The sequence below is a fragment of the Sinohyriopsis cumingii genome, chromosome 6, assembly GCF_028554795.1.
Source record: "Sinohyriopsis cumingii isolate HCF-2022 chromosome 6, ASM2855479v2, whole genome shotgun sequence".
In the NCBI taxonomy this organism is placed as follows: domain Eukaryota; kingdom Metazoa; phylum Mollusca; class Bivalvia; order Unionida; family Unionidae; genus Sinohyriopsis; species Sinohyriopsis cumingii.
The window spans coordinates 18,232,555-18,258,015 of NC_142966.1; the positions used below are offsets into that span (position 1 = coordinate 18,232,555).

At 35.9% G+C, this 25,461-nt stretch overlaps 1 protein-coding gene across 3 annotated transcripts in view; it reads right to left on the minus strand.

The window, feature by feature from the left end:
- The window catches only part of LOC149796443 (SWI/SNF-related matrix-associated actin-dependent regulator of chromatin subfamily A containing DEAD/H box 1-like), a 95,166-nt gene that overhangs the window by 25,355 nt on the left and 44,350 nt on the right, over nucleotides 1–25,461 (minus strand). For all 3 annotated transcript variants that reach the window (XM_089961124.1, XM_089961122.1, XM_089961125.1), the window contains 6 exons: nucleotides 17,645–17,735; nucleotides 15,843–15,942; nucleotides 9,804–9,939; nucleotides 6,373–6,508; nucleotides 4,333–4,470; nucleotides 602–706 (listed from right to left, as the gene is read on the minus strand). In XM_089961124.1, the coding sequence (XP_089817250.1) occupies nucleotides 602–706; nucleotides 4,333–4,470; nucleotides 6,373–6,508; nucleotides 9,804–9,939; nucleotides 15,843–15,942; nucleotides 17,645–17,735 (706 nt within the window). The remainder of the gene's footprint in view (nucleotides 1–601; nucleotides 707–4,332; nucleotides 4,471–6,372; nucleotides 6,509–9,803; nucleotides 9,940–15,842; nucleotides 15,943–17,644; nucleotides 17,736–25,461) is intronic.

Consider the following 25,461-nt stretch of genomic DNA (forward strand, 5'->3'; position numbering starts at 1 on the left):
TATAGACTAAAATTTCATTACCACTGGACCGTGCCATACTGTCTCTGTCCAGGTACTCCAAAACAAATTGGATGATCTCCCTTTCTCTTCTTGTGACACAGCACCAGCATATCTTGGTAGTGATGATTCTAACTACAGGTTTTATACCAGTCTACTTTCTTCAGTTTTTTTTATGTAGTTACTTTTTGCATAGAATATTCATTAAGACAGACAATAAAGAAAATAATTATGCATGGATAAGAATTTTACATTGGTAAAATTAGTACAGCACAAAAGTAGCTATATAGTGTCAACTGCAAGTAAAATTTAAAAAATGTTAAAAGTGCAAAATACTTCAAAAAGATAAACTCTTCCAAGACAAAGTAAGCATAAAATACTACACGCTAAAATATCAAACATAAAGATATTTCACTGTAATTTCAAAATTATCCCAATGATAAAACCTATGCACAATATATGCTTACATGAACAATTTTACCAAAGTAACAAACATAACTTGAACAATTGTAATGTTGCTAGATGAAAGTGGTGGACATAAACTGCACTGTGACAACTAAACAATAGTTTTCAGACAAGGAATAATGTTGTGTTGTTTGTATACCTCAGACTTGAGCCTCCTGAGAACAAAAGGCCTCATGATTCTCTTGGCATGTGCTATTCTCTCAGATTCATACTTGGACCTCTTGCTGTCATCTCCACCTGAGCGCTGTAAACATGTAGCACAAGTCAGTTAAAAGAAATTAAACTTCAAATGAACAACAATCCTGTAAAATACAATAACTATTTCTCGAAACACTATTATTAAGGAATCACTATGTATATACACTAATTACAGCAGAGTATTAAAGTTCACATATCACATATTTCTGAACAAAGCCACTGTATCAACATCGTGTCAATCATATTTCATGGTACTCACAAATGCTTCTCAGGTAAAAAAATTCCCAAATTGCTGAATTAAACAAGTCCAGCTTTCTCAAAACCACTGATAATTCAGTCTGATTTTTCACTCATTGTCACGTGAGCTGCAAGTATCCATTCAGCGTGAATTGGCTTGATTAATGATGTTGCAAGGTTACTGTGCACTGATTGTCACCAGTAACATCTTTTTCTGTAATGGCATCCATGACCTGTTTAGCATACAACTCGTGGAAGTATGACTTTAATTCTTCTTTAATAACCGATTGGTCTAGTATTGTTGGCTGCGTCTGCTTCCTTTGATGTTGAGCACTCAAACGAAAACATGGTCAAAGTGATTAATCTTGACAGGTGTTTTATTTGTGCTCATAAAGACAGAAGTATTATTTTAGTGTTGTTGGGTGTGTCGGCTTCAACTGATGTTATTCACTTGGTGGAAAACACGGTGTAAGTATTGAACTTGCCAGGCCTTTGATTTGTGCTCATACAGGGGGTAGTATTGTTTTAAACATTAAAGTGACTGCCGTTAGCATTGTCATAGTTTTATTCTTTTGTATTCTTTATTTTGGGTATTTGTAGAGGTTAAACCAAGAAACTAAATACCTATTAATATGCAAACTTTGAAATGCAAAACCACATATTTAAGTACCCAAGAAAATGCCTTTTTTAAAATTACAAAACCAAGAAATTGAACCCAACGAAAATAAATGATACTACATTTTTATTTAGGACCAAGCAGACATCATAAGGAGTCTTCTGGTGAAAACCCCAAGCTGATATTATGCATTCTAGGGCAGTGATAACAAGATTTTCAAGATGGCTGCCACAGTGACCATAATGTACTGGGCCAATGGTCACTGGATTGTTACATGAGATACATTCAAACTATTTGTGCAGCACACAGGTTAATGGCCATAAAAGAGGGTAGTAATACACACAGATACATTCAAACTATTTGTGCAACACACAGCGGAATGGCCATAGAAGAGGGTAGTAATACACACAGATACATTCGAACTATTTGTGCAGCACACAGGTAATGGCCATAAAAGAGGGTAGTAATACACACAGATACATTCAAACTATTTGTGCAACACACAGAGGAATGGCCATAGAAGTGGGTAGTAATACACACAGATACATTCAAACTATTTGTGCAGCACACAGGGTAATGGCCATAGAAGAGGGTAGTAATACACACAGATACATTCAAACTATTTGTGCAGCACACAGGGTAATGGCCAGAGAAGAGGGTAGTAATACACACAGATACATTCAAACTATTTGTGCAGCACACAGGGTAATGGCCAGAGAAGAGGGTAGTAATACACACAGATACATTCAAACTATTTGTGCAGCACACAGAGGAATGGCCATAGAAGTGGGTAGTAATACACACAGATACATTCAAACTATTTGTGCAGCACACAGGGTAATGGCCAGAGAAGAGGGTAGTAATACACACAGATACATTCAAACTATTTGTGCAGCACACAGAGGAATGGCCAGAGAAGAGGGTAGTAATACACACAGATACATTCAAACTATTTGTGCAACACACAGAGGAATGGCCATAGAAGTGGGTAGTAATACACACAGATACATTCAAACTATTTGTGCAGCACACAGAGGAATGGCCATAGAAGTGGGTAGTAATACACACAGATACATTCAAACTATTTGTGCAACACACAGAGGAATGGCCATAGAAGTGGGTAGTAATACACACAGATACATTCAAACTATTTGTGCAGCACACTGGGTAATGGCCAGAGAAGAGGATAGTAATACACACAGATACATTCAAACTATTTGTGCAGCACACAGGGTAATGGCCAGAGAAGAGGATAGTAATACACACAGATCCATTCAAACTATTTGTGCAGCACACAGGGTAATGGCCATAGAAGAGGGTAGTAATACACACAGATACATTCAAACTATTTGTGCAGCACACAGGGTAATGGCCATAGAAGAGGGTAGTAATACATACAGATCTTGATGATGCTGCATTCAACATACAACCATTAAAGTTTCCAGTGTAGTGTACCCTACAGCACACAGCCCATAAACATGTCCTCCCTCTCCTGATATGTCTTTGTGAAACTGGTGTCAGAGTGGGTGGGGATTTCAAATTTAATCACAAGCTCATCAAAAGAAAGTACTAAAAATTACATGATAAAAAAAAGATAAACTAAATGTTAATTCTTAAGTTCAAACTCACATGGAAGACCATAGTTAGTTTAACATTCTAGGTTTTGACTTGTGAATATTCATTCCCACATAGCTGTCAAATGCCCTTTTTCAATGTGAAGTATAATTCACATCCTTCAGAAACAAGATGCAGCATGTTTTTCCCAGAACAATGATTTTTGGGAAAAAAGTATTAGAACATTTTGCCACCAATATCCAGCTCTATCCATTTCCACATCCATACATTTGTAATATTCCATGGATATCTTTAACAATCTTTTTTCTGCATTCAGTTACTGGGATTCGTTACAAAAAATTAAAACTATCAATTACTGGATACAGGGATTAAAGTGGAGTAGTTGTTACTGGTTTTGATACCCCCAATTCATATATCTATTACAGATAGCCTAAATTTCACTTGTAATGAGGCCTTATGCTTTCATCTATACAGATTATGTTTGTTGTGTATGAAAAGGAAAGAAAACCAACAACAATCTGACTTGCTACAAGTGCAGATTGGTTCCACAACATTTTCAGCCCTTTACAGGTTGTACTGTCTTGGTGGTCCAGTCGCACACTCGGAGAAGATTAAATGCCCCCCTCCCATTTTCGCAACAAATTTTTGCAGATCTTAAGACTTTTAATGTTAGGGGAAAAGTGAAATCTGCCAAAAAACAGAAAGATCTCATGCCTGAATAAAAGTTACTGAACAAAACCCCATCTCTTTTTAGTCAAAATAATGTTGATCTCTGACCTTTTGACCCCAAATCAATAGGCTGCTTTCATACCTTAAGTGCAAACTTTGGCTAAGGTACATTGATAAGAACTCAAGTTATTATGTGAAAAACGTTTTTTTGCTTTCAGTCACAATGACCGTGGCCTTTTATGATCTAATCACAAAATCAATAGGCTTCTTTCTTGCCCTCCACAAAGTGCAAGCCGCCCACAAAGTCTGGTGATGTTTGTGTTGGTCCTTTAAAAAAATGATAGATGAACATACATATGGAAATGTAGATGGATGCATGGATGGATGTAAAATCATCACATGCTCTGCCTTGTGGCAGACTTATCAGAATTGAGAGCCCACTAAACAAAGTGGAGTCACAGTGTTCGTTCTGGTTTTGTTTTGCATGACAGAAAAAAAAAAAAGAAGAGCAAATGAACAAATAATTCAGGTGTTTCAGTGTAGAAATTAAAAAAAAAAGTAAAACGTGCACTTACAGTTATGGCAGTGAATATTCTCTTAAGGTGCTCTGTTTTCCCTATAAACATATCTGGCATGACAAAACAGAGAAGGGACATCAGTTCCACCAGATTGTTCTGTAAGGGTGTTCCAGTCAATAAAAGCCTTCTTTGTGCCTGAAATGGAAAGGAAAAATTACTTTCTCTCTTATTTCTCACTTTCATGTTTGATATGGTTTTTCCACATGAAAACTCCACATGACAAATACTTCTCTCATTACCATATATGGCACCATCTTCCCATGTGAGAAACCCATTTGGGGTACAACTATTGTATATGAGTGCACTCATTGATACTTTTGATGCTTATGACATCATGAACAGCTGCAATTTTTCATAAGGTTTTCTGATTTTAAGAACTTTTGCCTGTCTATAAACAGTAATCCTTGTTTGCAAAACATATGTTGCAATTTCACTTTTTTCTGCTCTTTCTAATAACACAAACATATCTGCTATATCAATACCAATGATGTGCTATTTTTTCCCCGAAGAATTCATCCTAGTTAAAAATGACAGTAATCCATCATATGCACTGCTCCTCAGAATTTGTTGCCAGGAACTTGATAAGACCACATTCAAATTCTAACCGCTGGGTGGGATTTTCCTATCTCACTCAAGTTTGTATGAAGAATTCTATATGTGCATGATCATGTCTTCCAGTATAGAATACCAGTGCATTATAATTCTATCTCACCTCATGTGACCTTTATCCTGACTTGTGGACTGTACATAATGCATACAAACTTGCAAAACATTTTCTGATTTCCATCATCACTTGAATATTCTTTCACAATAATAAAAATAATTAATAATTGCAAGACATTTACATATTAAGCGAGCAGTGGTTGAAGCAACGTGTTCTGTACACAGGCTGTTTCACATCGATTGACAAAGATATGTGTATGACTTCTTTTGTTAAACTGTGAGTTGAAAAAGCTGTTGTTGTACATGTTAATTTAAAAAAATTCTAATTCTCATTACAATTTCTGAGGAATAACTCAATTCTATATCAAAGTTTAATTGCGAACTATTATATTTCGTCTTTCTCAATTAATCTTATGGGCAAAAGTGGATTTTATTTTTTGACCTGTTCACATTTGTAAGATTAAGCGAGCTATCTGAAGTACACAATTCCAATGATGTGTAGTGCTATTACCAGAGCCATTTCAAATACATTTCTCTCAGAGCTAAAATGTGTTGTGTGTGTGTGTGATTTAGATGTGTGTGTGTGATTTAGATTGTTAACGTAACTTTTAAAAATAATTCAGTCATATTGCTATGATATCTGCAGTGTGACAGTTTATAGTGATGTCTAGCACTGGGGCATCATACCGCAGACATGTAGCATGATGTCCCACCCAGTCACATTATCCTGACACCAGGCTGACCAGTCCTAACACTAACCTCTTAATGCTTTGTCCCAAGTGAGGCATCTGTCAGTACCATTTTTTAAAAGTCTTTGGTATGACTTAGCCAGGGTTTGAAACCCACGAACTCCCACATCCGAAGCAGATGCTCTAACCACTATGCCACCGAAGCTGTCCACTTAAAATGTGTTAAAATATCATTTAAAGTTTACTCTCGCTTTTTTGTTGTAAGCTCTATCATAAGGAAAGGAAATTTTTATTTCATTTTCTGCTGTTAAAAAGTTACATTGGTATTCATATACCATTTTTACTTTGACCTCATTTTTCAATCATAAATATGAGAAAAAGAATCTTCAGTATGTTTCAGTGCAGTATAGAAAAATGGCACTGAAAGTACAGGCCTGACGGACACCTGTCTAAAATAATAATTGCGTCCCTTGACTATATAGAGTTTTCTGATGTGTGTCAAGTGGCCTGAAAGTAAAAGAAACCTAAAACCATTGAGGAAACCACCCACCTTAGATTGGTGGGCACTAACCATGAAGCAAACTGGTTACAAGATTGAAACCCAGGATAGCAGATTAAATATTTAATGTGTTACTGTCATGCTATCAAAATTCCTTTATTTCAAAAGTTATTTTCAGGTACTTACGTTAATTCTCATCAGATTCTGAAAGCGAAGTGAGGACATGTTCTTCAGCATATGACCCTCATCAAATATTGCATAATGGAATTCAAACTTCTTGAAGAGCGACCGATCCTCAACACTACCAGTGGCCATATTGTACCTAATAAAAAAAGGCAATCATGTATAACTGTCCCATGTAGTAGACACAATTTGTTTTTCAAACCTAGCTTAAAATTTGTTTTGAGGTGATTAGCGTTCTTTAAAGCTGATATTCTCCCTATATATAAGTATGTCATATGGCATATAAAACTGTGAATTAACAAAGTCACACCTGCTATGAGTCACCTGCATGTATAGGTCAAACACAATGGCTAATAAAAGATAACACTAGAAACTGCCCACAGAACATGAATGCCCATATCCCCTCTCAGCCTGAATGAGTGATGCAAGTAATAAGAGAATGAATGTATGAACATGACAAATACAATCACAATCGATAAAACAAATTAGGTATAACTTTTAAACAGTAACCAAAGTATAGCGAGAAAATATGCATAGGTTCACCTCATGACACTATGTCAGCAATATTTCTGGGCTTTATGACCAGCCAAGGATCTAGGTACACACAAACGGTAAGAGATATAAAGCACATCCTTTTAAAATAAAAAGGGGCACAACTCTGCCATAATGCTTCAGAATTAAACAAAACAATATACACATTTACCTAATAATATCTACCAAGTGTCAAGACAACTCATCCAAAAGCCACATGACTACTTGCACACACAAGAAATATATACATCTGTGACTATTTAATACCAATAAGGGGGATAACTCTGGGGAAAAAAACATAATGGAGTGTGACAAAAGAAACTCATGGATATGTTTACCTCTTGTCAATGTTTGCCAAGCATCAACAGTCAATAGAAAGACACAGGGGTAGTTGCACACACAAGAGAATTTCAGGACATACTTCCATATGTACATACAGAGCAAAGAGAAAAGTCTAATGATATATGCCCTGCCAAATTTATGTTTGGGGCACTAAATATCTACTGCCAAATTTATGTTTGGGGCATTAAATATCTACTGCCAAATTTATGTTTAGGGCACTAAATATCTACTGCCAAATTTATGTTTGGGGCATTAAATATCTACTGCCAAATTTATGTTTGGGGCATTAAATATCTACTGCATATAAAAAAAAACACCAGTTCATAAAAGCCAGCATTTCCAAATAATAGTCAATATAGAAGTTTCATTATTTTCAAAACTGCCATATTTGAATTGACTGCTTGCATGAAATAAAAAATCTAAACAACACAACATGAACCACAAAACATGCTGTACACAACATGATCCACACAACATTATAGTGTCCTGGATTATTAAGTACTGTAAAACATAATCTGATTATTATTATTGATTTTTTAAAAATTTTAAACAAAAATATAGCCATGCCAACATGTGAAACCCACCCAATCGTTTCGTAAAATGGTGTTGTACACATCAAGATGTATCCACATACCAAGTAACATGACTCTGTTGCTGACATCCTATTGGCTGAAACGAATTTCAAGCAATTTACAGGTTGGTTTCTTTTGTCCGTTTTTTTTCTCTGTAATCTGATGAGTACTGAACCCATTTCAGATTTTCTTGAGGAATTCCAACATACCAATTTTGGTAACAACCATCTTACATGTCTGAATTAACAAGATACACATTGGTGCAGTTCAAAGTCCTTTGTCAAAGCCCTCGACCTTGAACTTGATATCTGAATTGAACTCATGTTATTGTCAAGATATACCCACATGGTAATCTGCTTAATTCTGTTCCATGGTTTGTACAGACCATGCAATCAAGTTTTCAAGGATTTACAAGAGTTTTAAAGGAGTATTTCTTCTTATTGAAAATGAAATACTCCCATATCTGATAGGTATAAAAACTAACAGAATAGCACATAACTGTGCCTACAGCAAAGAGATGATACTCTATCTGGTAACTACCAGTGCAGAGTGATTTTTGATCCATTCAGTTTTAATTACATTTATTCATTAATTCTGAAAAATATGTACATTAAAAAAATTTGAATTAAAAAATTATATTCTATTGTTCAATGTTTTGTAAACCCTCACATAAAAACTGAGATTTTTGCAAAATTCATGGAGTTTTTGAAAACGAAGTGCAAAAAATGTAAAATTTTCATTCGGAATCAATTAAACATTCCAAGAAGTGTTTAGTGAAAAACCACGTCAAAAGTAGTGACCATAATATCAAGATGCAAGATTTTCAAGATGGCTACTCGGGGGATAATTTGGAGGTCAGATGAACACCATTTTTCATTCAGAACCAGCAACATAATGTTTTAGTGTAAATCATATGTCGATACAACCATCTGTGCAGATGCTACCATAAAAAAGATTTTCAAGATGGCCATCAAGGCAGCTATTTGCCGACTGGATAAGTATCATTTCCTTATAGATAAAACCCAACTATGAATTGGAAGAAAGAAGTGTGCTTTGCTAGTTTATTTTAAATGTCAGCTTTGACATCTCTTTCAACTTCAGAAACGAGTGACTTGCAGAGGAGCTTTGGCTGTTTTATCTGCCCATCCATTACACTTATTACCAATGTGACTAGGCAGTCAACAGAGTAGACAATACTTTTTTTCCAGATTGTATGAGCAAGTAAAAATTTTGTGAAGTTCTGCAAAGCTTTCAGTGTGGAAAGAGAATCTGAAAAGATGATGAAATTTATTTTTAGTGCAATCTCATTGTAGTTTAAGATCTGATTATCGCATTTATTTCTGTGGTAAAAAAATGTTGGCTCTTTCTGGTAACCAGCTACAGATAGTGGCATAGGGTACAGCAATGGCAAATACAACCTTGTCTTCAATTGTCAAACAATCTGTGTAAAAGGATATATGGCTAAAATTGAAGGCTTTTTCTAACTCTGAAAAAAAGAAGCCTTGCTGAGGACATTTGAATTATCAAACATCAAATATTTTTAAAACTTTTTTATAAACAAGGTGGTGATTTTGGAACAAAGAATTTTGCAGTATTGGCAGGAATAATTCTTTTTCCTGCTTCAATACACGGATGAATTTGTATGCCAAAAGGTGGGATGAAATTTGACTTATAAATGTGCAAGGTTTGGTAATTTTGTCCAAAAGACAACATCGGGTGCACAATTAGACTGATTAGAGAAAAGTTTGGCAGCTAAATGAAGGATCAATGTTGTATTTTGTTCATTTAAATCATCATAGAGGCTTTCTGTAGAAGTAGTTCCAAATGCTTCCAGACAAAGTCTATGATATGCATGTGTATTAGATCAAGCATTTGCTGGCATGTTTTACAAGCCAATCTATGCACTATCATGCCATAGACAAATTTATAATGAAAGCAAGACCTTCTTGTCTCCATGTCAAGATGAGTAAAACAAGCAGCAATACATACGTGGTGAGGAGGACATTAAAGTCCGAATCATTATACATGATATACTGGCGAGTGGACCTCCTATCCTCCTGGGAACCATAGTAGACAACGACTTTCATACTAGTACACCAGGTCCGCATCTCTCGCAGCCAGTTGTCTATCAGGAAAATATATAGGAAAAACATTTTCACTTCTTTTCTTAAAGTCTGCTGCATTTTCTAAAATAAAATTTATCATAATGTTTCACTTTTTATTATTTTTCAGAACTTTTCAACATTGTCTTTCCAGCAAGTAGGGATAAAGTAGGGCTATTTTTTTTTTTTTAAAGTAGGAAAAATTTTAGGGGAAATGTGGACATTTTATAAAGAAAAATGTGAAATTTATGTAGCTTACTGAAAAAGTAAAACCTTTACTCAACTTATCTTTGTTGTTGTTGTTGTGGGGTTTAACGCCATTTTTTAGCACAAGAATGGCTATACATGGCGGCCAGTATTAATGGTGGAGAAAGAACCCGGAAAAACTCCAGAAAGAACCACTGACCCACGAGAAGCTACTGGCAAGCTTTCTCACATACCCACATAGGCCGAATCTGAGACTCGAACCCACGCAGACAGGTGAGATGGCAGTGATCCGTAACGGTGAGCACTTTAGACCACTCGGGGCCCCCAACTTATCTTTGTAAACTTGAGCATGTTGTTACTCACAAAGTAGTGGTCTCCTTTGTCCAAGTTGACCCTAATATTCTTAAACTCTTCTGGCCATTACTTCAAATAAGCACTAGAAACTAAACAATGTAATTTCATTATAAATGATAGGAGTACCCGATTACATTATTGTAATTACAAATAGGTAAGGGGCCCCGAGTGGCCGAGGGGTCTAAAGCGCTCTCCGTTACGGATCACTGCCATCTCACCTCTATCTGCGTGGGTTCGAGTCTTGGATTCGGCCAATGTTGGTATGTGAGAAAGCTTGCCAGTAGCCTCTCGTGGGTCGGTGGTTCTTTCCAGGGTTTTCCCGGGTTCTTCCTCCACCATTAATACTGGCCATCATGTATAGCCTATCGTGTGCTGAAAAATGGCATTAAACCCCACAACAACAACAACAAATAGGTAACAATACTTCACCAACTGCTCCTTGAACAAGCAATTTAATTTTCTGAGGTTTTTGAAACTTCACACAAATTGAAAAAGTCCAAAAAGATTCAGTTTTGAAAGTGTCCCCTTAAACATGATTTAGTAAAGTTCAGGTTACTCAGTGGTAATATTAGTGGTCAATATGGTTTCAACAGATGACCACTGTGGTGAGAAGACATTTGTGCACATGCTCTCAAACACCGAGACCATACTTGAATTCACTTTTGGCCATTGTGGAAAAAGGAGGGGAAAAAAGACCACTGGACAGACTATGTTCATCAAAATGTTCATTTTACGTTTTAGAATTGTATTTTTCCGTTTAAATTTTTTTAATACTTTGCCATAACCTTTTCTTCCTGTTCTTATCTTAACTGAAGTTCTGTTCACAAACCATACAAGCTTATCTGTCGTCAGAAATCTGTTTGAGTCTTAAATGTCAAGATAGAAACAAAAGGATGGATTTACAAAGCAAGGCAATTCGCATGAAAGGCTGGTTGCAGACCCCCAGAAGCTTAAACAATTTCATATGCAACTTGTTGTTCATGAAGCTCAGGTAATAATATTTAACTGACAAATTTCATTACAAACCAAGTTTATTGAAGATAGGATTATAATATCAAAACACAAATACTGGGGCTGGTAACTTGTGTTTCAAGTGAAGGGCAGCCACAACAGGGTTCATACTGAACTCTGAATGATAAATTCAAAGACTTTTCCCAAACTTTCAAAGACCATAAACATTGATTTCCAAGACCTATTTTCGCTAACATTTTGTATACAAGTTATGTTATATGAGAAAACAATGAATGCAAAATACTACAATATTGTTTAATGATGAAATTCAAACTATAATTAATTTCCTAAAATTGCTTTATAATGATCTGGAAAATAGGTCAACATTCATTGTTATTTCAGAAATATGTAATTTATGCATCAGATTTAATACAGAATAAATTGTTCTTTAAACAGACATCAGCACTGCTTTAAATACATTATTATAGTTGCTGTTTTTTCTCTTCATTCATTTTGGAAAGAGAAGCCACTGCTGTCATCTTTTCCTCTGCTCTTCTCCTAAGAGCATTTGATTGACAAGCACAAGGAGTCCTTTTAACTCTGCTTCTTCTGCCTTCTGAACAGAGGAAGTATATAGGGTGACACTGTCAGGTTTAAGATGCAGAATTTTGTTTTTAAGTTCTTCTACTTCATCCATGGCTAACTCCCGTTTCTTTCCTCTTCTGATTTTCTCCTCATGCTACTCCTCTGCTTTCTTCTAATCCAGATAGGCATGGTACTTATGTCTTGCAGAGGAGGCATATGTCATCATTTCATTGCTAATGATGATTTCCAAAGGTCCACCTGCTTTTCTCATTGTGTCAATGATTAGCCTTTGAGCTCTCAGGCTTTCTCTGCTGAGGTTCTCAACAGATACCTGTTTGTTGACAGAAAATCCTCTCTCCACTGTTGACTGCCCATGTGACAACAACAATATGTTCTGGAGAACATTCCAAAGTTCAACGTATTTTTTTCTTTTGGAAAGGACAGAATAAAACACTAAATCAAGGCTGTCATCTGTTCTATTGAAGCATTTGAAGGGATGATTGTCTGATTGGATAACTTCATCCACTAATTCTCCATACCGAGTCAATATTGAATTGCATCGAGACTCTACTTCTCCTCCTGCCTCACACATAATTCTGAGGACACTACAGAGTTTTCCTTCTCTTTTTTCCTTATCTGACAATGTACAAAACGCCTTTCGTTTAGATGTTTTATCCTTTTTCAGCCATTTCTTTTATTTCTCTTGTTCATGCCAGATATTGTTGAAAGAGCAAAGACCTGGTATTTTGAAACATGAGGTGAAACAAAACTGAAGACATAAATCGACTGAACATATTTTGAATCCTCGAGCGTGTTACTTTAGCACACTTTATATATAGAGTGAGCACTAGGTTCAATGTAACCAAAATTCAATTGGCTGAACAGTCTTGTTTTTAAAAAAATCATGAATTAGTGTAACGAACATTTTGACTGGCCAAAGCTGATGGATTCATCCAATCAAACTGAACAATTCATCAAAAGAAAGAAGCCAGAAAAACCGACTACAAGCAAATCTAACGATCTTAGGCAATTTTATGTGATAATAATAATAATAATAATAATAATAATAATAATAATGAGGACTTAGTATAGTACCTAATCTTTAGAAGCTCTAAGCACTTTACAACTTTAAATAACAACTAAAAACATATACAATGATATGATTACGAAAAACAAACAAACACCATGAAATAAAAAAACAAAAATGTGCTGAAAAAATTTATGGTACTGCACCTTTCATGCTTAACTGACTTTCCATCAGACAACATAATGACCAAGTTCATCCAATTCGGTAACTGCCGCATAATTCCGTAAATTGCCATAACGTTGAGAATTTGGAATTATATCCCATTGCACACAAGAACACAGAAATTAAACCGCTTGTCAAGTCCAAGTGAAAGGCAAATTTGTTGTCATTCTTTTTCTTTGCTTGATTCGACATTGTAAATATCAGAAGAAGATGACATATGTATGTACATCTGTAGTCGTGCACACACCCCTTTGCTGAATATAGGACTTGTCCAGGAACTGGGAATGGATCTCGAGCATGTCCATCTATTATATTGAAAACTTCTGTTAAGCATGAAACACGCAGATCATGATGGTGTTAGGGCCACTCTACTCTCAGTCAGGTTAGAATTATAAATCAATGAAAGAACTGACTAAGTTCCTTGCACTTTTTATCACATTAAAGGTTTCCATTATTGAAATCAGTAAGGAGGGGTATTAACAACCGGGTTGGTATAGTCAGACTATACATCTGAATCTAACAACCTTGGACAATTTTATTTGTAATTATGGAAATAAATTAAAAAAATTGCATTTATTTCAATTTTCAAAGACTTTTAAAGACCTCAGTGTAATATGCTCAATTTTCACAACTTTCAAGGCTGAGAAAATGCTACCTTGTTTTTCCCAAACTCTCAAAGACCTTCAAAGACTGTATGAACCCTGCACAAATTTTGATTTTAAGTGTCACACTCTTACTGATGGCACATGCTCATTCAATTTGTAGTTAATCCGGAAAAAAGTGGCACGCTATGTAAAAGAGGTTGCCGATATCTGCAATAATATGACCAGAGCTATTAATGATTGGATGCATCACAAAGGGTTCAGCTCACTACCATCCGATCTGCAGGGCCTTAAACAGGGAAACTTAATGAGGGAAACTAAAGTTAGGAGAAGGCAGGCATTTTGGGGTCACGAATCCTGCCAATGAATAGACGGAGTGCTTAAAATAAAACTCCCTGAAGATATCAAAAACTTCCCATGTATTGATATGCAGCTAATCAACAAGGACCATAACTCTGTCTAAAATAGCGCAGATGAAACAAAACCCATAAAAAGCACATTTAGGTTTATGAAACAATGTTCAGATCAAACTGCTTCAAAATATATTCTTGGCCTATGAAGGTTACACATCTTTATGAAAAAGATAAGAAGCTGATTGAAAATGGCCATAACACTGTCCAAAATAGCATACACAAGACAAAAACCCATGAAAGGTACATCTTGGTAACATGTTTAAAGCTATGCAGACTGCAATCAACAGTCCAGGTTTCCATGTGAAGACAAGAATTCAATTAACAAGAATCATAACTCTGTCAAAATGGAGTAGAGGAGACCTCTAAGGCATAGGCAAGTCTATGGGACAATTAACAAGAATCATAACTCTGTCAAAATGGAGTAGAGGAGACCTCTAAGGCATAGGCAAGTCTATGGGACAATTAACAAGAATCATAACTCTGTCAAAATGGAGTAGAGGAGACCTCTAAGGCATAGGCAAGTCTATGGGACAATTAACAAGAATCATAACTCTGTCAAAATGGAGTAGAGGAGACCTCTAAGGCATAGGCAAGTCTATGGGACAATTAACAAGAATCATAACTCTGTCAAAATGGAGTAGAGGAGACCTCTAAGGCATAGGCAAGTCTATGGGACAATTAACAAGAATCATACCTCTGTCAAAATGGAGTAGAGGAGACCTCTAAGGCATAGGCAAGTCTATGGGACAATTAACAAGAATCATAACTCTGTCAAAATGGAGTAGAGGAGACCTCTAAGGCATAGGCAAGTCTGTGGGACAATATTCATGGCATCAGAACATACTGAATGGTTACGAGGAACATCACATGTGAAGATATGAAATTGTCATGGGCCATAGATCTATCCAAAAGGTGGAACTGACGAGATAAAACCCATAAATGGTGAATCCAGGTCTATGAGACAAGGTACAACTCCAACTGTATCTATGTTGAATGATTCCTGGTAACATGGATCTGCTAAGGGAAAATTTAAAATCAATGGAAAATGGGCTTTAACTACATCAACTTTGGATCTAAGAGACAAAATCTTAAATGTACATCTGCATGTAAGAAGCATGTCACGTACTAAATGTTATCCAATTACTGGGATAGCCTGCAGAACCTTGGTTGTCACAAAAATTATAAAATACCTGACAGATAGTCAAAAATGGTGATGACTTGAGGGTTCTCGCATCTCAATGACAGGTCTAACCCCATCCCCCAATCAATAAATTTTACAAGATTGGAATGTGTGGATTGAAAGAATAAGAGATGTTGAAGATACATTGTTTTTGGTAGGAATTCTAAAAAAAAACACCAAAGTAACATTTTTTTTACAATGTGATGAAATTTTACTACACTGAAATACTAAGTGCCTTGAAAAGTGGCAAATCTAACAAAATTGTCAAATGTGATGTTAGAATTGACTTTTCTAATGGCCCAGAATTAGTTTAGAAAATGCCACAGACAAATCACTGGATCTGATATGCACTTTCTCAAAGAACTTCATTTTAGTGTTTTCATACCTATAGTAGATGAAGGCACAATAATAACATGGGGACCTTCTTCCCTCTCTTCCAAGAGATGGGCTAAAAAGGCAATTGCTTGGACAGTCTTACCAAGTCCCTGAAAAATAAAAAATTCACTTTTCAGGGTCAAATTCACCACACTGAGAAGATTAAAACTATTTTAATATCCTTTAGTCACTTTAATTTCATTATACAACCTATTGTGAAAATTCTCTTTAAAACACAGATGTGATATTCCTAACTCTTTGATGATGTAGAAAATGGAGTAACTAGCCATGGATTATCATTACAGGATGTGGCCATTAGTTCCACTTTTTCATAAATCCCAAATGTTATTAAGATGCAACAAAACTGCAGAATTTCACCAAATGTAGTTTGTAATGGTCTCCTTTACATCTTAACTTTAATGACCTCATTTGCACAGATATAAAATTTTGATTTTGCAAACTAATTTACATTTTTCCTGGTCAATTCATGGATATGTCTGTAACAGAAAAACACATTTATGTTACAAATATTTATTTTTGGTTAATTACATGCATGGTGTGAAGCAACCAAGAAATCCATTAATGCTTGAAAAACCTTATAGTTTATTTTTTATAACTCCACACGGTCATCTGACCATACATAATAGTTAGGCCTATATTTTCAAGCATTTTTCTAAAATACTTCATGACAGAAATACACAGGCTTGTAATTCAATTATAGATGATAAATAATACCCATGTAACAAATTACCATTCATATAACAGTCGACGGTATCTTAAAACTGAAACTCATTCAAGGTCAAGTACAAGCTCTTCCATCAATGCCCTGCTGTGTAGCTTTATCACACTGTATGAATTGAAACATTTTGCTGTGAAATTTGCAGTGTAAATCAACAATTCTCCACTGTAAGAAGTAATTTTTAACAAAAGGGTGTTTGACATAAGGTTTCTGTCAAGATAATTTAGTGAAATACACCTATATGTTGAATAAATCACAGGTGAAAGTTTTGTTCTTAAATATAACATATTTAACCCCAGTCTTCAGACACCTACATTTTATGTCTGAACAATACTGTAATGCAACCAACATTTTCAGAAAGTCAGAGTTGGTAATTTTATTCTTGATCCTATTTTAAGGATACCACTGATTAAGTGTCTCTTACCATTTCATCTGCCAGTATACCATTCAACTCTTGAATAAATATCTCTTACCATTTCATCTGCCAGTATAACATTCGACTCTTGATTAAGTGTCTCTTACCATTTCATCTCCCAGTATACCATTCAACTCTTTATTAAGTGTCTCTTACCATTTCATCTGCCAGTATACCATTTGACTCTTGATTAAGTGTCTCTTACCATTTCATCTGCCAGTATACCATTCAACTCTTTATTAAGTGTCTGTATCTTACCATTTCATCTGCCAGTATACCATCACTCTTGATTAAGTTTTTGTCTCTTACCATTTCATCTGCCAGTATACCATTCAACTCTTAAGTGTCTGTCTCTTACCATTTCATCTGCCAGTATACCATTCAACTCTTGATTAAGTGTATGACTCTTACCATCTCATCTACCAGTATACCATTCAACTCTTGATTAAGTGTCTCTTACCATTTCATCTGCCAGTATACCATTTGACTCTTGATTAAGTGTCTGACTCTTACAATTTCATCTGCCAGTATACCATTCAACTCTTGATTAAGTGTCTCTTACCATTTCATCTGCCAGTATACCATTCAACTCTTGATAAGTGTCTCTTACCATTTCATCTGCCAGTATACCATTTGACTCTTGATAAGTGTCTCTTACCATTTCATCTGCCAGTATACCATTCAACTCTTGGCTATGCATTATCTTTAACCAGTTCAAACCCACAATCTGGAATGGCTTTAAATGTTGACTGAAAAATAGAAGAAAACTTGTATGCATGAGAGACATCCATGTCCTGAATTGTTCTTAAAGTAAATTTTCATTTAGATCTGTTTATATCATGGAAGTATCACCTGAACAAGACTCTGTGCAGTAAACAGATGAATTTTTAAAGATGAATAAATTTTAGTACAAGAATAAACTGCACAATGAGGTTTTTTTAATGTTTTTTGCTGATATAGGTGAATTTTTTTATGAACAATTTATTTAAAGTAAAGATCCTTTGATAATACTTAACTGATACTTACCTTACACATAAGGATGTGAGAAGCACTTGGCATAGAGTGCATTCATATGTTTGGGCAATAGTTAAGAACTGGAGGTAGCCACACCATTATCAAAGAGTTGGCTTTGCTTCTTGTCTCCTGAAGTATAAACAGCTACTTCGATCTCACATGAGATAATGGCAAAGAACAGCACATACAATGATGGGACAAGGCATTGATAGGAACAAAATCTGGCAAACGTAGAGCAGGAAAAATTATCACAGAGGTGCTCAGCATCAGACTAATAGCAACTGACCTCAAAGGCTGATATGCAAAACATATAAAATTAAAACGGTCACTGATTAATTCTTTTTTAGGCAGATTGAATAACCTAATGAATAAAGTACCAAAAAGAATTAGTGGAAATAGTGTCATTTCTATGTACAAGCAATAGCTCCTTCTTCTGATCAGCTCAGTTTGTTTCAGGTATTACTTCAATGTCATGGATGGGACCTGAAGAGATCATGGATGACATGGGTTTCAAAACAAAAGACTGATATCCAAAGAATAAAGCTTGATCTTGGCTATGAAAGAATTAGTCATTATGAAAGACTGAACCATCATGGTGGATTTGCAAGAAATTTGGTTCCAGCAATAAGATATGAATTTCACTGATCCTACCTTCTAAGACTAGTGTGACTTGGAAGCAGGTCTTATAGATACAAGGTGAATCAGATAGGTTTTGGACAGTGGTTCTAAGGGTGACTTGTTTAACCATTCCAAAATCCACAACAAATTTCATTTCAGACAAAAGACCAAGGCTTCAGGGGAGCAGGTGAAATTGCTAGATGGTCTGAGGTCATTGTTTGACATATATGCTACCTTCAATGATCACTGTCTAAAATTGTGGAATGGTAGTTCTTGATTGTGACTGGGATTACCTTCTTCTCAAAAAATGAGTGGTTGCAGAACAGTTTTTTTTTAAGAGTTATGTTTCTCTGCTTGCAGCACAGGCAGAAAACTTCCCCATGTAGACTCTGAAAGAGGTGGGTCTTCTCACTTGAGTGATTCAGTTCACCACTTGTGTGTAGAAATGTTACTTTTTTATAAGCATGCAGGTTCAGCATTTCTATCCTGGGATGGAAAATATGTGGGTACAAGCAGGAATGGAGAGAGCAGGGCTTTTCTGACTATTAGATTTAGAAGCTTATTTATTAAAGATTTCTCCACCGAAGGGATGTAGTCATGAGTAGCAGCACTAAGATTATGGCACATTCTCGATGATACTAATGATAAAAAAAGACAGTGGAAAGGCATGCACAGGAACCATACCAAATCAGCTAAACGGGTAATGACTGGCCACTTTTGAATTTGGGTAGTCAAGACAAAATTGGGAGCCTGGCATTCCAATTTATTGCACAGAAGTCGACTATGGGTCAACCACAACAGCTATACATTTGACTATCACTGAAAGGAGTTAATGGACTATTCTATGTAAATCACTTAATTATGTTTGGATACCGAGTCTTCTGGGACACTAAACCTGCCTATTGATATGTCTACATTAACAATACTTGAGAAAACCTGGAAAAACAAGGTAGAGATCTGAGGATCTGGTTCTTCACTGCCTTTAGATATTACTAACAATTGCGGAGTTGCTCAAAAGAATCACAATGCCCTTTCCAGGTAGAAATTCTTGTCACAATCAAAAGACATTCACAAAGACTTTCATATCCAGGTGGTGATGTGCATGAATCATTCTTGAAGGGACCAAAATCCCACTCAGTTCTTAGTAGGGCAGGAGATATACATCCCAGCCATTTGTGATAGAATCCAGGCAGCTTATCCTAAAGTGCTCCTGGAGAGGGTAATAACAAGGCCCAAAACCCTGGACATGAGCAGGGCATGTGGCCTCAATGACCTGTTTCTTGATTTCCCCTATGTAGCCATGGAATAGTGGACTGGAAGACATGGAGAAGGATCTCAAAGCTGTTGTTGCTGTAGCGTTTAATGCCATTTTTCAGCACAAGATAGGCTATACATGGTGGCCAGTGTAACTGGTGGAGGAAGAACCCTGGAAGACCCTGGGGAGAATCACTGACCCAGGAGAAGCTACTGACAGGCTTTCTCATGTACCCATGTTAGCCGAGCCTGAGACTCAAACCTATGCAGACAGAGGTGAAATGGAAGTGATCCAGAATGGTGAGCACTTTAGACCACTCAGCCACTTGGGGCCCCCTCAAAGCTGTCTTGTGGTGATTTTCTAGAAGCATGGACATGGAAACAAAGGTCTCTCCCTCCCTATTCAGTTGAAGCAGTAATGAAACTAAAGTTGTTGTTGTGGGTTAACTCCATTTTTCAGTACATGATTGGCTATACATGGCGCCCAGCACACTGGGTGGATGTAGAACTGAGGAAAACACAATAAGAACCATAGATCCACAGGAATCCACTAGCAAGCTTTCTTACATACCCACACTGGCCAAGCCTGAGACTATAGCCCAAGTGGACAAAGGTGAGATGACAGTGATTGGTAATGGTAAGTGTTTTTGACCACTCTGCCACCCTGGGCCCCAAACTAGAAAGTTAGTGTTGAGCTGCTCTGTTTAGAACATGAGCCATGAATGTGTCTGTTGCAGGAGATCTTAACTGTGGAATCTAGACATTGCTCAGTTTGTTGAAAGATCATCAAAGGAACCAGACTGAACATGGAACCAATAGTTATGATTGTACAGACAATTTGTTGCATGTCTTGGAAGAGTTTCCTTGATCTATGTATATACAGCATGGCCTAGTCCTGCAATGTCTCTGTTGATGGCTGGGACTTCCAGATGGACAAACAACAAGTGCAAAAGGCCAGGGTAAAGTAGGACAGAAGTAGTAGCTGCCTCTCAAAGCTGTGCAGGATCTTAGTGATCTGACCAGAAATGTTGAATGTTTTTGTGTTAAAATAGTGACTGATGAAGGAATACATGATGTTTGCTTTGTCCATCAATGTCTGTGCATCCATATGTCTTACTTATTCATGATGAATCTCCTTGAAAGCTTCACTTACTAACTCTTGTGGGTCGGTGGTTCTTTCCGGGTTCTTCCTCCACCATTATTACTGGCCGCCATGTATAGCCTATCGTATGCTGCAAAATGGTGTTGAACCCTACAACAACAAACAATCACCTACTAAAATGAAACTGTCAATGGGTTTGAATTTGGGATGAGTATATTTGTGTATCATATAAATAAACAGAGAGAGGGCTCATCCTTTTATTATTTTATTTTACAAGAGAGAGAGAGAGAGAAAGAGAGAGATATGTTACTATACATGGCAGCCAGTATTAATGGAGGAGGAAGAACCCAGGAAAACCCCGGAAAGAACCACCAACCCACGAGAAGCTACTGGCAAGCTTTCTCACATACCCACATTGGCTGAGCCTGTGACTCAAACCCATGCAGACAGAAGTGAGATGGCAGTGATCCGTAACAGTAAGCGCTTTAGACCACTTAGCCACTCGAGGCCATGGAGATATGTTACAATGTAAACTTTCAATCATTAACACTTTGAGATGACCTCAATAATCATATCACACAGCAAACTACTTGCTTTGTCCACTGCTCTAAAACTGCCTATTAAAACTATTTTTAAAGAATACCACATTACTATGTATTAATTCATCCAATCTGCAACTCCAATACATAGTACATTGCATCCTTGATTATTATAATTACATCTATGATCTCTATTATATCAATGATCACTAAAGTTACATGCATGCTCACTACAATTACATCCATAATAAGTACACCGACATATATGAGTACTACAATTACATTCATAATTGCTACAATTACATCTATAATCAATTTTATATCCAGGTTCATGACAATTACATGTACATCCATGCCCAATGTAACTATATATATGAACACTACCATTACATCCTTGACCACTACAGTTATATCTATGATCACTATGACATCAATGCTCACTTCCATTACATCCGTATTGATTACAATTATATCCATGCTCACAACAATTACATCCATGCTCACTTCCATTACATCATATTGACTACAATTATATCCATGATCACTACAATTACATCCATGATCACTACAATTACATCCATGCTCACTTCCATTACATCCGTATTGACTACAATTATATCCATATCACTACAATTACATCCATGCTCACTACATTTACACCCATCCTCACTACAATTACATCCATAATCTTACTCAATTGACTCCACACAAAAAGCACCCAACCAATTATATCCACAATCAGTACAATTACATCCCTGATCACTACAATTACATCCCAATCACTACATTTACACCCATGATCACTACCATTAGATCCATGCTCACTACAATTACAAATACAGACCTGCCAACCCTAACAAGATCTTATCAGTAAGGCAGTTAATTTTTTCCATAAGTTAGACAGTTTTCAGTAAGGTGGAACAAAACATCATGTACTGCTATTGTCCAACTGGAAAACATGCATTGACAAAGTTCAGAAGTGTCATTTGACACTGATGCAGGCAGCTACAGTAAACATGTTCAACTAACAAGTTTGAAAAGGACATTTAGACCTCAATCATCTCCAGTACAGTTTCACAAACTGCAGTTTCAAAGCCTATTGACCTCAATGGTTTCTAGCTATCTCTCAACCTTACATAATCCGCAGATTTTGTATTTTTAATTTGATGTAGTGATGGCAGTCATCTCTCCTGCCATAAGAAATACTCAAATCTTCACATGATGTTCAAAAACATAATTGTTGCATTTCCTGTCCCGCTCCCCCAATAATCTAAATATTCTTTTTTATTCTTCTGTACTGACTATTAGCACATTATTTTAAGAGGGTCAATTGTCCCTTTTGTTGTAAGTATGTATAGCTTACTGGATGTCATTATCATAAAATTCTGTAGGTAACGACTTGATTGAAAATATAGGTGCATTTTAAAAGCAAGTACTTCTATAAGATGAAACCCAGACCTGAATCAAATGCGAACAAGCCAGTATCCAGATTTTACAGTAAAAATAAATTTCTGTAATTTATGCTTTTAGAACTTAAGTTCATATTATAATGGTCATTTCCATCAGACTTATGGTCAAATTACAAAGGTTGGCAGTCTGCATATAATGATCACTACAATTATATATCCATGACCACTACCATTACATCCATAAACCATAACATTCATGATCACTACAATTACAATAAATGATACCATTCATGATCACTACAAATACATCTATGATCACTACCATTACACCTATGAACCATAACATTCATGATCAATATAATTATTTTCACTACCATTACACCCATAAACCATAACATTCACGATCACTACAATTACATAAATGATAACTACCATTACACCTATAAACCATAACATTCATGATCACTACAAATACATATATGATCACTACCATTACACCTATGAACCATAACATTCATGATCAATATAATTACATCCATGACCACTACCATTACACCTATAAACCATAACATTCATGATCACTACAATTACATCCATGACCACTACCATTACACCTATAAACCATAACATTCATGATCACTACAAATACATATATGATCACTACCATTACACCTATGAACCATATCATTCATGATCACTACAATTACATCTATGATCACTACCATTACACCTATGAACCATATTATTCATGATCACTACAATTACATCTATGATCACTACCATTACACCTATGAACCGTATCATTCATGATCACTACAATTACATCTATGATCACTACCATTACACCTATGAACCATAACATTCATGATCAATATAATTATTTTCACTACCATTACACCCATAAACCATAACATTCATGATCACTACAATTACATAAATGATAACTACCATTACACCTATAAACCATAACATTCATGATCACTACAAATACATATATGATCACTACCATTACACCTATGAACCATAACATTCATGATCACTACAATTACATCTATGATCGGTTCGAGTCCAAGGCTCGGCTAGTGTGGGTACGTGGGAAAGCCTGCCAGTAGCTTCTCGTGGGTCGGTGGTTCTTCCCTGGGTTTTCCAGGGTTCTTCCTCCACCAGTTATACTGGCCGCCATGTATAGCCTATATTGTGCTGAAAAATGGCGTAAAACTCTAGAACAACAACAACAACATCTATGATCACTACCATTACACCTATGAACCATATCATTCATGATCACTACAATTACATCTATGATCACTACCATTACACCTATGAACCATAACATTCATGATCAATATAATTACATCCACGACCACTACCATTACACCTATAAACCATAACATTCATGATCACTACAAATACATGTATGATCACTACCATTACACCTATGAACCATAACATTCATGATCACTACAAATACATCTATGATCACTACCATTACACCTATGAACCATATCATTCATGATCACTACAATTACATCCATGACCACTACCATTACACCTATGAACCATAACATTCATGATCACTACAAATACATATATGATCACTACCATTACACCTATGAACCATATCATTCATGATCACTACAATTACATCTATGATCACTACCATTACACCTATGAACCATAACATCCATGATCACTACAAATACATCTATGATCACTACCATTACACCCATAAACCATAACATTCATGATCACTACAAATACATCTATGATCACTACAATTACACCTATGAACCATAACATTCATTATCACTACAATTACATCTATGATCACTACCATTACACCTATAAACCATAACATTCATGATCACTACAATTACATCCATGATCACTACCATTACACCCATAATCCATAACATTCATGATCACTATGATTACACCTATGATCTCTACCATTACACCCATAATCCATAACATTCATGATCACTATGATTACATCTATGATCACTACCATTCCACCCATAAACCATAACATTCACTATCACTACATCTATATCCATGATCACTACCATTACACCTATAAACCATAACATTCATGATCACTACAAATACATATATGATCACTACCATTACACCTATGAACCATAACATTCATGATCACTACAATTACATCCATGATCACTAACATTACACCCATAATCCATAACATTCATGATCAATACAATTACATCCTTGACCACTACCATTACACCTATGAACCATAACATTCATGATCAATACAATTACATCCTTGACCACTACCATTACACCTATAAACCATAACATTCATGATCACTACAAATACATATATGATCACTACCATTACACCTATAAACCATAACATCCATGATCACTACAATTACATCCATGATCACTAACATTACACCCATAATCCATAACATTCATGATCACTACGATTACATCTATGATCACTACCATTACACCCATAATCCATAACATTCATGATCACTATGACTACATAAATGATAACTACCATTACACC